Source organism: Ostrea edulis, chromosome 5 (genome assembly GCF_947568905.1).
Source record: "Ostrea edulis chromosome 5, xbOstEdul1.1, whole genome shotgun sequence".
NCBI lineage: Eukaryota > Metazoa > Mollusca > Bivalvia > Ostreida > Ostreidae > Ostrea > Ostrea edulis.
The window spans coordinates 73,017,964-73,033,033 of NC_079168.1; the positions used below are offsets into that span (position 1 = coordinate 73,017,964).

At 34.9% G+C, this 15,070-nt stretch overlaps 1 protein-coding gene and 1 long non-coding RNA gene across 9 annotated transcripts in view; one reads left to right on the forward strand and one right to left on the reverse strand.

The window, feature by feature from the left end:
* Positions 1 to 15,070, forward strand: part of LOC125652816 (ral GTPase-activating protein subunit alpha-1-like) — a 64,738-nt gene that overhangs the window by 15,758 nt on the left and 33,910 nt on the right. For 6 of the 8 annotated variants that reach the window (XM_056165460.1, XM_056165461.1, XM_056165464.1 and 3 more), the window contains 2 exons: positions 335 to 508; positions 4,407 to 4,496. In XM_056165460.1, coding sequence (XP_056021435.1) covers positions 335 to 508; positions 4,407 to 4,496 — 264 coding nt within the window. The remainder of the gene's footprint in view (positions 1 to 334; positions 509 to 4,406; positions 4,497 to 15,070) is intronic. The other 2 variants (XM_056165462.1, XM_056165466.1) reach the window with 1 other exon arrangement.
* LOC130054756 (uncharacterized) lies at positions 34 to 14,409 on the reverse strand. The gene is made up of 2 exons (XR_008803070.1): positions 14,192 to 14,409; positions 34 to 489 (listed from the first exon to the last, which is right to left on the reverse strand). It is a non-coding gene; the product is annotated as an uncharacterized LOC130054756 (long non-coding RNA).

Below are 15,070 nucleotides of genomic sequence, written 5' to 3' on the forward strand. Positions count from 1 at the left end.
TTCATCATCAATAAAAATAATGGAACAGCTGGGTAACTTTTGGACATAAAATGTTTATTAGGTGTGGGAATTATTGGACATTGTAGAACAACAGATGATGTCACAGAAATGTTCTGATTCAGAATATTTACTGCATTACATGTTTACATGTCTTAAGACATGACACATACATGTAGCTTGTGTCAAAATATTTATAGGTGAGACTGCCAAGTGCCTGTAATCTTTAGATCATTTCAAACCAAAAGACTAGGAGTAAAAAAAAAGTTTAAATTCATTGACATACATGTAATATTAACATCAGTTAAACAAAGAATTGTTCCTCTATTTTTGCTAGGTGCTGGTGGTGGTAAGTCAAGGCCGGACCTGAACAAGCAGCGGTCCCTGAGTGGAGAACCCTCCCCTTCTCATTCCCGTCAGCCATCCAACGCCTCAGACTCCGCCCTCTACCTTAGAAGCAACAGTGATGGCAACCTGGCAGATCCCAAAGATCTGGTGGAGAGGTTGAAAGGTATAACTTATTTTTCTGTTGTTTTGTATTAGCAAGCAGATTACTGAGATTCTATATAACTCTACCAGCTGATCATTGAGATTATACTTAATACTGTATAGTGGGTTTTTTTTCCATGGGGTGATAAATTTGGCTTATTTTAGCAGGTAGATAGCTTTCTGCCAAAATTTTACTTGCCAAATATTTGCAAGAGAGATAACTCTTCCCTGTCCACCAAAATTTATTACGCTAAAATTATTCGCATACCTTTGAGCCAGCAAATTGCCAAATTTTAGACCCGCAGAATAAACCCGCTATACGGTATTCTTAAAATTACTGATCACAGATCTCTTCTGTACATAGCTTGTTGTAGTGATAATTAATAAATAGCCACCCTAAGTCTATTCTCATATTAGCTCACTTTGACAAAGTTGGAGAGAAGTTATGCTCTACTACTGGCATTTGCATGGGTGGCAGTGGAATTGAATTCCCATAGGCCCTACCTCGACTAAACATCCATGGAAATTACCTGTACAGTGATGTGCTCAACTAGCTTCAGATGTTGAATGTGGTCCATAGGATTTGGATGCTGACCAGGTTAAAGGTTTTGAAGCAGATTATAGTTTTTGGAATTGGTTGCATTCCCCAAGTAAAAGGCCATGTGTGGGCCAAACTTGCATACTCTTCTCAGATGATGGGAGATCTAGATACATGTATTTCCAGTTGATTGACTAGGTTTTTGGAGCAGGTTCAACTTTTTGGGTGTGGTTAGACTTAGAAGCCTGTAGACCGTATCAGTTGTGAAAAGTTAGAATAAAATGCAAGCACCCTGAGACTTGCAGTATATTTAGTGGTCCAGTAGCAGGACTGGGCTTACATGTATTATAGTCCAGTAAGATCTTTGTATCAGCAAAATGGCTCAAGTGAGCATTGTAGACTGTTGACCTTTTGTATATTGTTATACAGTGGAACCCCGTTATTACGTTTTCCATTTTGTCACGATAAAATAACGTAATACCGGGGGCAACGTAATAAACGTTCCCAGTGAAATCCGTTAAAAATATCATTTGGAAATTGTATATCGTCCGTTGGTACTCCTTGAAGAGGTGTGAATATATCTTTACTGTTTCTTTGTTTAAAAGACTATGATACTTTGTTTTATTTACATCTTATCTTTAATGTCCGTAATTCTTCATGTTCTTATCCCTTTTCTCTATTTCGGTGTAGGATACATAAGGATGTTTTGATAAACATTGCTTTTTCTGCATTCATTTGGACCGCCATTTTGTTAAACTGTAAAACAATGCGTTCATGTAAATTTCTCTCAATAACTCGTTCCGGTTCGTATTCAACATTCGTATTAAAAAAATAACAAAACATCGTTTTTATTAAGTTCTCTAATTACACAATACAATAAAAAAATCTCACCCAAAAAACAACAAAACTATAGACACAAAACGCACACGATACCCAACACTTACACACTTCTCACCAACGATAAACATGCACGGAGAACAATTTAAGCGCAATCCACATAAAAAAATATAATGATGCACGAAGATTTCATTTATAACGCTAAATGATGGCACTAAAATCACGTGCGCATCAAGGGATTTTAAAATATTCACTGAGGTAAATGCCGTGCACGAATCGGCCGATAGATTTGTGTATGTATGGACGAGATTTACGAACACCCAAGCTGCATGTCCAAACAACGAACAATTTTTTTAATTGAACACCTTTAGTCATCTATATCCAAGCAGTTACCCAAGCGGTTGTAACATTGCCACGATAAATCTTGTCTTTCTTGTTTGGTACCAAAGCTGTCCGTGAATAGAGTTTTAATAGCGAAGGTAATCACACTATGCTGAACACGCAGGTGGTTGAGAAATTATTTCTTTGATTATCAAAATATGAAAAATAGAGTACAATTTCTAAATAAACATTATTTAATTGTTTATCACTGGCTTCTATACGGGGTATTCACCTGTATTGATGTCGCTAGATCTATCGAAGCGTGATCAGTCAAGCGTCTCTTATCCCCAAACAGACCAGGAAATTTACGTAGTGACTGCCTCAGGCAGTCAAGATGTGAATGGCTTATTATTTTGAGAATCAGTATTGAATAATTAGGGGTTTATTACATTTTTGTCGGAATTTTTACAACGTAATACCGAGTCCTGGCATTTTAGGACAACGTAATAACGAGGTCTATTTTACATGTATATAGGTTTGTTAAGAAATGGTTTTGTGCTTTGAAATTCCAACGTAATATGCGGACTAACGTAATAAAGGGGGAACGTAATAACGGGGTTCCACTGTATTCAGTAATGTATTCTCTCTATATATCTTATGTATATAAACAACGAACACAGTAAAACTAATGAATAGTCAATAATTAGATCACCTGATCGTTCTGCTCAAAATCTATACATTGTTTGTCATCTGTTAAATTTTCTTCTCCCCCACCCCCCCCCCCACCCCACCCCAAACTTTTTCTACAGAACCACTAGGTTATTTTCAGCTAAACTTGCCATAGAGTATCCTCAGTTTAAGGGAATTCAAGTATGTACAAATAAAGGGCCATGTACATGTACCTCTTTAATGGGAAATAATTGCTGGTGTTTATATGAATCCCTCTCCTTCACTTTGGGCGTCAATATGTCAATCCCTCAGCATTAGTGTTACCCTTAACCACAGTCAACAAGTAAATGATAATGTGACAACATAAATAAGTTACATCTCATATGCATGTATATTACACATTGGACAAATAGAACATGTCTTAATTCGCTTCTTGAAAAGGTTATTGATTTAGATTAGCGAGCCAAAAACAAAAAACATGTAATTTGTTGGGTATATACATATGTAGAATTGTACATGTAGTCTTTTTTTGTACATTTTTTACTCACGCAAAACTTTTCCATTTGTCCTGAGGAAGGGAGAAATCTTACCAAGAATTTGACAATATAATTGTTTCCGACTTTGGTCATGTTAGTGCTTTATATTATTTTTATATCAGACCTTTCATCCTTTTTTGTGTGGATCCAATACTTTTGGATAAAGTTGTTGGAACTCATTATTGCTCTCTCTTTCTCTCTCTCTCTCTCTCTCTCTCTCTCTCTCTCTCTCTCTCTCTCTCTCTCTCTCTCTCTCTCTCTCGTATATACATTATCATAATGTATATCAGAAGTTCATATTGTGTTATGGTGCTGTATTATTTTATGATTTATAAGATATCATATGAATAAATGTTTGATGCTTTTCATGCATCTTTTAACATTTATCATACTCAAACCATATTTTATCATATCGCAACTCATATATCATATGTGTCACCTTGTTTAATTTCCTATTTTTAAGAATCATTGAGTATAAGAAATAGGGAAATGCTATCATGGCTAATGCCAATGCATTTATTGTGTATGTGTCTTGTGCATCTTGGCCCCATTTAGAAATTGCCTTCATTGAGGTGAGCTCTTCAGGCTTTTACCAAGATATGTTTTGGTTTCAAGCAATGTTTGAGCTTTTACTATGATTTTGATACTGCGTAAGGGCACTGGATAAAAATGCTTTTGTTTTTAAATCCATTCAGGATAGTATTTAAGATATTTGCAGTTAACAGAGAGAGGAATGAAAGTACTGAAAACCACCTTATAATAGAGACTAAGTGTACTATCATTCAGTGAGATGATGAGGACTCAGTTAATGATGACCCTAGACTAAGTGTACTATCATTCAGTGAGATGATGAGGACTCAGTTAATGATGACCCTAGTTGTAATATTTTGGAGTGAACCAGTGTTTAGATCTTACACATAAAACAATGCTGGTAAAGCTGTATTACAGTATTTAATGAATATATTGATCATTTCCATTACTAGTCAAAATGTATTGTGACTTTGTCCTATTTCTGTCAGGTGTGTCATCAGCTGAGATGAGAGAGAAGCATGATAGCACAGATATACCTGCATGTACAGTCTCTGTGTCCAGCACGTCTGAAAACATAGGTATGCACTTATTTACCAGCACTGAGTTACACGCATTGACCTGTCGAAAGGTTCAAATACAGAGTTTATTTTATAGCTGTGAGTAACTCAGAAGGATTTGCATGTCAAAAGCTTACATTTGGAAATAAAGGATACGCATTATATTATTGACATTCATTAAATTGACAGAAATCATCTGACTTTGTTAAAGTAGGGAAAACTTATGCCATTGGGGGCTTATGAAATGGAGACATTGTCATGCCCCATGTGTCAGTTTCTTTGTCACTATCAATGTCAGTATACTGTCCTGGGTGTCAGTTTCTCTCTCACTATCAATGTCAGTATGCCATGCCCCAAATGTCAGTTTCGCTCTCACTATTAATATTTGTATGTTTTGCCCTGGGTGTAAGGATCTCTGTCACAATTAATATTTGTATGTCTTGCCCTTCTCTGTCACAATCAATATCAGTATGTTTTGTCCTTCTCTGTCACTATCAATATCTGTATGTTTTGCCCTTCTCTGTCACTATCAATATCTGTATGTCTTGCCCTTCTTTGTCACTATCAATATCTGTATGTCTTGCCCTTCTTTGTCACTATCAATATCAGTATGCCTTGCCCTTCTCTGTCACTCTCAATATCTGTATAATATGCTGTTCTTTTTCACTATCAATATCTGCATGTCTTGCCCTTCTTTGTCACTATCAATATCAGTATGCCTTGCCCTTCTCTGTCACTCTCAATATCTGTATAATATGCTGTTCTTTTTCACTATCAATATCTGCATGTCTTGCCCTTCTTTGTCACTATCAATATCTGTATGTCTTGCCCTTCTTTGTCATTATCAATATCTGTATGTCTTGCCCTTCTCTGTCACTCTCAATATCTGTATAATATGCTGTTCTTTTTCACTATCAATATCTGCATGTCTTGCCCTTCTTTGTCACTATCAATATCTGTATGTCTTGCCCTTCTTTGTCATTATCAATATCTGTATGTCTTGCCCTTCTCTGTCACAATCAATATCTGTATGTCTTGCCCTTCTTTGTCACTATCAATGTCTGTATGTCTTGCCCTTCTTTGTCACTATCAATATCAGTATGCCTTGCCCTTCTTTGTCACAATCAATATCTGTATGTTTTGTCCTTCTTTGTCACTATCAATATCTGTATGTTTTGTCCTTTTTTGTCACTATCAATATCAGTATGCCTTGCCCTTCTTTGTCACAATCAATATCTGTATGTCTTGCCCTTCTCTGTCACAATCAATATCTGTATGTTTTGTCCTTCTTTGTCACTATCAATATCTGTATGTTTTGTCCTTCTCTGTCACTATCAATATCAGTATGTCTTGCCCTTCTTTGTCACAATCAATATCTGTATGTCTTGCCCTTCTTTGTCAGTATCAATATCTGTATGTCTTGCCCTTCTTTGTCAGTATCAATATCTGTATGTCTTGCCCTTCTTTGTCATTATCAATGTCTTTGTCCAAGGTGAACCATTTGAAGCACTTCTATTCCCAAGTAAGCAAAGCTGTATGTACTGGAAGTCATGCTTTGTATACTGCATGTGTCATATACAGTATTCTCTTGATGAGTAACCAGATACAATATCATGAGCAAGTTCATTCCTTATCAACTATACTTCTAGAGATGCATGTTAATCATGCTCCAATGCTGCATGTGACCTAACCTTTTCAGATCCATTACCAGGTGTAACTTCATTTTTATGCTCCAGTCTAAGACCGATGATAAAATGGTATTATGAGGTTTCTGTCTGTCTGTTAAAACATGCAAAAAAGTCCAGTTAACTTTCCTTTTGGGATCTTATCTATGTATAGCAAATACCTTTCATATTCTGCTGGGTCTCCCACATTTTTCTAACAAAAAAAAGGTTAAAAAGAAAAACCTCCTGTATGTATGTCAATCTTCCTTGTAAGGTTGAAAATTTTCATGCAATTGAGAAATGTAAGCCAAGCAGAATTCAAGCAGGACAATTTTTCATCAAAATATTCCCTAAACTGTGTGTCCTGTGTTTTCTTAGGTGATCAAACTTTTGTCTGTTTGATGCTGATGACCTGGGAACACACATGTCACTTCCCGCACATACTTGATCAGCAAGGTGTGACTGTCTAGGGAAAATGGTATGAGAGAGACTTGAATGAAATTGGTCTAGAACCTGTCTGCTTTGGAAGAAAAAAATACTAAATACTGAATTACTAAATACATAACAATTTAGCTAGATTGCTTGAATGAAAATTAATGAAACTGCTTGGAGTTTTACGATAGTAATTATGGTGGTCCATATGAATAGCTAAGGATTGCTATTTATGGGGAAAATACCAATATAGACGAAATTTTATTTCAGTGTCTTTAATGAGCTTAGATTAGAAAAACTTTCAAAAACAATTTCTTACTGGGTACTTTGTACTTTCTGTAATAAAAATTTTGAAAATACAATATGAATAAAAATCAGAATTTTTTTTTTTTTCTCGGGTGAACTCATTTTCAATGAATGCCATGGACTTTTTCTTCTGATTTTAATAGCTAGATAAACTGTAAATGAAAATTAGATTAAAAAGAAATGATGATAAACACTGAATATTATTACATAATCTATAAAAACAATAAACAGGCATTCCAATTTGAAAGTGAAAGATAACGGAGAATAAGTCAATACATGCTCCATTGTCAATGTTACTATAGTACATGTATAGATTAATCGTTTCAAAGTCCTTTCTCCAGGGCCAACAGAAGCTCTTTTTTGTTTATCTAAGTTTCACTTTTTCCCAATTTGTTCCTTCAATAAAAGTAAGGCTTAGATCAAAAGTAAGCTCGTTTAATTTGTATGGCCCCGGAAAAAAGTCTTTCTTTTATTATTATTATTTTTTTTTTTTTTTTTTTTTATACATACAATTCAATCAAATGAATGTGAATTTACTAAAGGTGTTTTAGTACTGTGTATACGGGTACAGTAAAAAGAGTGATCGAGACCCTAGGAAGAGGTCGTTAAGTGCAATTAACGAAGACCTCTCTCATTTTAAAGTATTCTCTTATTAAAGTTAAGGTAAGTTTGCAACAACAGGGAAATAACTCTTGATGTACCTCAATGCACTTCGCGCTTGATGACGTCATAATGAAAAAATGTGTCACATCATAGTTGTATCGAGGGAAAATGACACAATATTTACTTGTTATCTACTACTGGTGTCAAGCAGCGTATGTGTAAATCTCTATGACAAAATGATAATAATGTTTCTCAAATGATCATTTATAAATTATTTTCTTTGATATTATAAAAGTCTACAATTTTTATATATACAGTACATATGTAGTATGCACTACGGTTAATTTCCATTAAAATTATGTTGTGACCATGTAATCTCTGCGAATCTTGCTAGGGAAAGTAGGATTTATTTTGATGCTGTTATAATCGATCATTGTTTGTTTGTGAATAGTATCCTCAAAGACGAGGTTCAACATTAACGAAGCTAGGAATTTTTATGACATTCACAAGCATTTTCGAAAATAAACCTGACAATGCTCTCTTTATATATCAATGCTATATAACATCGACTGATAGAGCGATTTATCACATGAACTGTAGAAAACGCGACTGATATGATCACGTAAGAATAATAAAAAAGGGGTCTTCTCTTGTATATCTTAATTAGTTTTAATTTTGTTAGTGTCAGTTTTACTAACTTTATGTCCCCGTCCCCCCCCCCCCCCCCCCCCCCCCCCCTTCTAGATCCACCACTGACCCGGCTTTATATTATCGCGAAGGTTACAGTTGTATGTTCAACTATGTAAACAAACATCAAGCAATGGAACAAGGAAAGGAATTTATTTCAAAGATGTAGTACATAAGACAGGTTTGGGCTAATGTAACAATTAATTTATGTCGAAGCAGGACCGTGGAAAACCCGCCGGGATATTGAAAATATTGTATTGTATTGAATATAGAAAAAACAAACAAAAAATAACCAACTCAACATCTCAATTTCTAATAAATGTGATACTACAATACTTGACAAATAAATATCATTTATCATTTTTGGGCTGGAATTGTATCTTATTCATGAAAATGCTCAATGCACTCATCAAAAGTTGTACAATTAGAAAACAAAGTGACAAATCGCATAAATGAAATAATTCTTTTTAATCTGTTACCATGGAAACAAAGCCTGGTGGGTAGTAATTCTGTATGCTTTCCTAAATATTTATGGTCCAAATAATATGTTTAAAGTAAAAGTTTTCTGACGTAGACCTTGTAAAGCTGCTCAATGTGCATTTTTGTTGTCATGGCAACCAATTTAAATTTTATTCAAGATATAAAAAGTGCTATTTTTTGTGTTTTAATATAACATTTTGCTACCAATTAGTATAATCTTATAGATAATACTCTTTTTAAAAATTCTACCAGCTTTTTACTCCATAAGTTTGCCTCTTGTAGTTTTTATACCACTAGTATTCCCTTTTGTAGAAAGATCCCCAAAATGTAAAACATCACAAAAATAAGCCCATCTGGTCAAAAAAAGACACGGGCAATTTTTTTTTTAAAAGTCAATTTTTAAAAGATAAATTTCTACTGAACTTACTGATATGCAATATGACTTTGTTCGCTACCTGTCAAAATGTCGCAAACCTTACCTTAACCTCCCTGATTAAAATGTTCAACATGACTGATCACATATTGTGAACATTGAAGCCTAGGAGGATGAATCTTTATAGGATTATTGATTTCAGGAAGGAGTAGTATTATGGTTTGAAGTAGTTTAGGATTACCTCATTTTGAAATATAGTTTTTATGAATTTACCTGCAAAAAGGGAAGTAATGCTTTTCAATGTACTCTATATGGTAAAAAGGGGGAAAAACCAAACCGAAATTGTAGTCTCAATGATTTTTTTTAAAAAATCACAGGAAGTATGAGTTAGACATCATTTTGCATGGGATTAATTTCCACCATGCTGCTGCAAGATTCAGATTTCAAACTGTACATACCTTGTTACAGGATAGTTTAGATTAAGATCTGCTTTGTCTGAACTTACTTTAGCAATATATATATATTTAAGAAATAAACTTCATTTCAGGGTGTGAACTGCAACGCTTCATGCCGGCAGACTTTTCATGAAGTGCTAACACACTACGAAGCATACTGGCATGAAGTGTCACAGTTCATTCCCTCATGTATTTTCTAAAATGAAGTTTATTTTAATGCTCCTGTCACGAAGTGGTCGAAGCATATAGTTATACCCTTGTCCGTCCTTCCGTGACACCCAGTTTTCCAGACATTTTTCTAAATGCCTCGAGATTTGAAATTGATTTTTTGTATGCAAGTGTATATTGATGACTGATGAGTTACAGACTAAGATTGAGTTTTGTTCTGATGCACTGGATTTTGATGAAGTTTTGCCCCTTTAATGTAGAGAAATTGCTGTTACGACCAGATCTCCAGACTTTTTTTTTCTAAACACCTTGAGATATGGATCTGATGTTTTGTATGTAGATGTACATGTATATTGATTAATTGCAGATTGAGATTAAGTTTTGTTCCAGTGTGTTGATTATTGATGGAGTTGTGCCCCTTTAACCTAGAAAAATTACTGTTATGACTAGTTTTCCTGACTTTTTTTTTAACTTTTGGAGATATTGAACTAATTTTATTGTATGCAGGTGTATATTGATGAGTTACAGGTCAAATTTGGGTTGTTCCAGTTTGTTGATTTTGATGGAGTTGTGCCCCTTTATAAGATATGTATTTATTTTATGGCTGTTAAAACATATTTATATAAAAGGATTGTTATTGAGTTCCACATTGTACAAAATAAGTGTTTCATACAATCTAAATACCTCATTCAATGCTATACTTTGATGGATTTCCTACATTTGATGTGACTGCAGGCGGGGTCATTCATGTTGTGTCAACACATCTAGTTATGCCCCCCTTTGAAAAAGAGGGGGCATATTGTTTTGCACCTGTCGGTATGTCGGTCGGTCGGTCGGTATGTCGGTCGGTCTGTAGACCATGTGTTGTCCGCTCAATATCTTGAGAACCATTCACTTGATGATAAAGATATTTCATATGTGGGTTAGTTATGAGTAGAAGAGGATCCCTATTGTTTTTCAGGTCAAAAGATCAAAGGTCAAGGGTCAATCTACTCTGGACATAGGAATATAATGTCTGCTCAATATCTTGAGAACCCTTTGCTTGAAAGACATCAAACTTGGCACACTGGTACATCCTAAGGAGTAGATGACCCCTATTGATTTTGTGGTAATATGGTCAAAGGTCAAGGGTCAAACTGGGCATAGGAATATACTGACCATTCAATGTCTAGAGAACCCTTTGCTTGACAGACATCAAACTTGGTACGCCAGTACATCTTCAGAAGAAGATGACCCCCATTGATTTTGAGGTCACATGGTCAAAGGTCAAGGGTCAAACTGGACATAGGAATATACTGTCCGTTAAATATCTCGAGAACCCTTTGCTTGACAGACATCAAACTTGATACACTGGTACATCTTCAAGAGAAGATGACCCCTATTGATTTTGAGGTCACATGGTCAAAGGTCAAGGGTCAAACTGGACATTGGAATATACTGTCTGCTCCATATCTTGGGAACCCTTTGCTTGACAGACATTAAACTTGGTACACTGGTACATCTTCAGGAGAAGATGACACCTATTGATTTTGAGGTCGCGTGGTCAAAGGTCAAGGGTTAAACTGTACATAGGAATATACTGTCCGCTCAATATCTTGAGAACCCTTTGCTTGACAGACATCAAACTTGGTACACTGGTACATCTTCAGGAGTTGATGACCCCTATTGATTTTTAGGTCACATGGTCAATCCACTCTTGACATAGGAAGATATTGTCTGCTCAATATTTTGAATTGATGATACTACTCTCAATTAAATGATGTGTGTGTGTATAACCCTTTTCAATTTTGCACCATGGGGGGCATATGTGTTTTACAAACATCTCTTGTTTGTATTTACAATTTCTACTTTTATTTCCATGTAGATCCAGATTCCTACACATTGATCACAACTACATCACATTCATGAGGAAATGGCTATCACTGCAATTTGTAAAGATATCAAAAACCAAAACATTGAATTTAAATATTTTATAGTGAGCTAATTATTGGTCAGTGTTATATGTGCTGTTAATACAGTATTTATATAGCATACTACTGCCTCATAGCTGCACCAATAACCCATTGCCTGCAACTGCGCTAAATTTTGAAAAATAAATACACATGCATCATTTATAAATAGGCAGATACCATAACATTCTAGCAGACTATTCGTTACCCAGGTCCATTTAAGGTTGTACGGAGATATATCTTGAAGTTGTATGTTATAACTAAAATAAGTGTTTTCATATAAGATATTTTTCACGTTTTACGAACTGGGTGTAAGTAACATGATGTCACATAACATTGAATAGTGATGAACACATTCTAAGGAACCAATGTCATTAAATCTTTTTCTTTGTGTGTAGATACATATTGCATTAATTGTGATGTCACTTTATTTACCTCCAGCTTCAGCAGGGTGTACAAAAATTCAATTTATCAGAACTCATTTTACAAGCTACATACGGAATAGAGATATTTATTTTCTTGCAACAGAGTTGCTAAGGGATAAAGTAGCATGCTTGTCTGTTTGTTAATTCATTCTATATTGTGTATGTTAAGTGTTTGTAGTGGGTAGATCTGGCCATATGTACAAGATATCAGATTTAAGGAATGGTACATTTTTAGTAAAGAACTTGTCTCTTACTGGTTTTCATTGTCAAATGTGAAAGTTAACACAGTTAGATGGAAAATTGTTTTGTACAAATTTAATGTTAAGATGATTTTGAGGGAAATGTGTGCAAGACTTTGACTGGATTTGATTCTTGTTTGGTTTAAAAGTTATATAGGACAATAAGGTCTTTGGAAAGAACTGTTGGAAATATACCATGTTGTGGGGAGATGGCCCACTTTTATGGAGCTCTTGTTTAATGTGATAATTGCATCTTAAATACATGTATCAGTGTTTTGAACTGTTTTCCCATATATTTTGCAAAATTTTCAGAAACCATTTTGGCTGTATAGTGAAAATGTATTAAATCTTAGAAAATCCTTTTCTCTACTTCTGCAGTATTTCGAAATCCCCTTTAATCTTATGTATTTTGACTATTATTTTTGTGCATAATGATTATGAAAATATCCATGGCCTTAATGGCCAGTTTAGACTTGGGGGGGGGGGGGGGGGGGGGGGGGGGGGGGGGGGGGGGGGGGGGGGGGGGGGCTAACTTTACCATATCATAGTATGTGTTCTATTTTAGAAATCTGTTTGATTTATTGTGCATTGTAGCAATAAACTGTAAGCATGTAGCTATATACTTAAATTAGAAATTTCATGATTCATGGGGCAGGAATACTGATTCAAGGCAGAGGGCAAAGTCAAAATGGTCATAGAGTATATAATGCTTATGACAATATTCATGGCCTCTAATTCACTTTTGGGTGATGGGTGGGTGGGTGGGGTTGAATAAGGGCTGATTTAAAGGCTTCAAACTTCATATTTCCCTCTATGTATTTGAATGGGAAATGAATGCATGTTTTGAAAGATTATAAACCTGTGCACAAAAGACTCCAGAATGTGGCTTAAATGCGAATATGAGACACCATGACAGGTCTATGTATGGGCTATGGTATTCAGGTGATCATTAAGTCCTGTAGGTCTCTTGTTAAAAATTAGATTTGGCAAATTAAAAATCAGATGAATAGTAATTTTGAAGCAAAAATTTATTGTTTAATTCTTTAGTTTTTCATAATTTTGATGAGAGTTTAAAGACACGTTTGTGACATACTGGTTCTAATGCCATCAGTAAGTTTAATGAATAATCTCGGAAGTTTTGTTGGCATCATCAGAGTGGGCGTGCAGACCTTGTTTGGTTTGATGCATGATAAACAAATGGTCTTCTCAAGTATATAGAAAGTCTTATCTGTTTATTTTTTCACTCCTTGTGTAGCATAAGAAAAATTAACCTAATATAAAATGTAGATTTAATTTGGTTGGCCTAAGATCATAAGAACATGTCCCCTGCAGAAAAGGACACACCCAGCTTGTCAGCTCATCTGTCTAATGGCAGTATTGGAAGTGCATCTTGTAAAAAGAAAAAAGACTTCACACTTCACATTCATGAATGGTAGAATTTTACTCGATAATGCTAATTTGAATGAACACATCCTGTATTACCATTACTAAGTGCATGTGTACTTTGTAATGCACATAATTCGTACATGTGTATAGCTGCACGACTTGTCAATATGAGTCCCAATAACGTGTGTGACCGGTCAACAGTGTAAATGTTGGTCATTAATTTAAAGGTAACAAATGTTTGTAATGTTATGAAGGGGGATAGTTATGAAATACATTAAGTGATGAGGTATTAGGATTTTAATTGATGAATCTGTGTACATAATGTAACATGTGAATGAAGGGTTTAATTACTAATTTGTCAGAATCTAACTGATATATGATTTAATGATGAAATTATCAATGATAAACTGAATTGTCGAACAGAATATATATACAGGGGTATTATCATAGCTTCAGTTTTTTGTTCAGTTAATTAGGAATTTGAAAAGCTACAAATATTTCTAACTTGACTGAATACTTTCAGTGACTTGACTGTATAATTTTACATACCGTTTGATCCCCTAATGCTTTCTTTTTAATCACACATGACATCTGTGTGTACAAGGAGCAGGATGTTTGAAGCATGTCGTCCTTGTGACTCACTGAGAGCGATTATGAATAATTATTTCAATTTCTGATGTAACTAAACAGGACTTCGTGGCAATAAATATGATATACAGATACTAATTTATAGCTAATCATGATTGATGGTCATTACATAAAAAGGAAGGATATTATGTACATTATTGAGTGTCTGTGTGTGTCGCTGATCAAACAAAACGTTCTGCAAGATCTTTTTGAAAGGCTTTCAATTTCTCCGGGAAAATTTAAACGATATTAAGGGTGTTAGGATTGTCTTTTGTGTGTACTTGTGTATTGGGAAATTAATAGACAGCCACAGGATGTAATCGCTTTTACTGACTGCTACAGAGCAGAGGAAATACTACAGGACTAGCCAAATGTCATGTCCAAGTGTCACAGTCTCTGTCAGCTCTGCTGCTGGTCAATCTTTAAATGTACATGTAGGTCAAAAAATAAAACAATTACATGTAGCCTCTATATAGTCTACAGACAATTTATTGAGTAATCATAATATCTGATGCCTTGTGATTTATGTTTTTAGTTTTAAAAAATTGTTGGGAGGGGGGTGGGGGTGAGAAAGGGCTCCAACAATAAAGTGAGCTGTGGTATACCTGAATTGGTTATATTTAAACATTATTTGTTAGAAATGTCATCTGTAACTTCCGTTGTCTGGAGGCAGTGTGTATCATGGAGAAGTGAAAATATTGTCAATGTTTATTATCAATTGATTTGTATCAAGTTGTGTAGATGATATATTGTCAATACTAGGTGTATGTCATATTTTTATGCTCCACTGCATGATTGCAA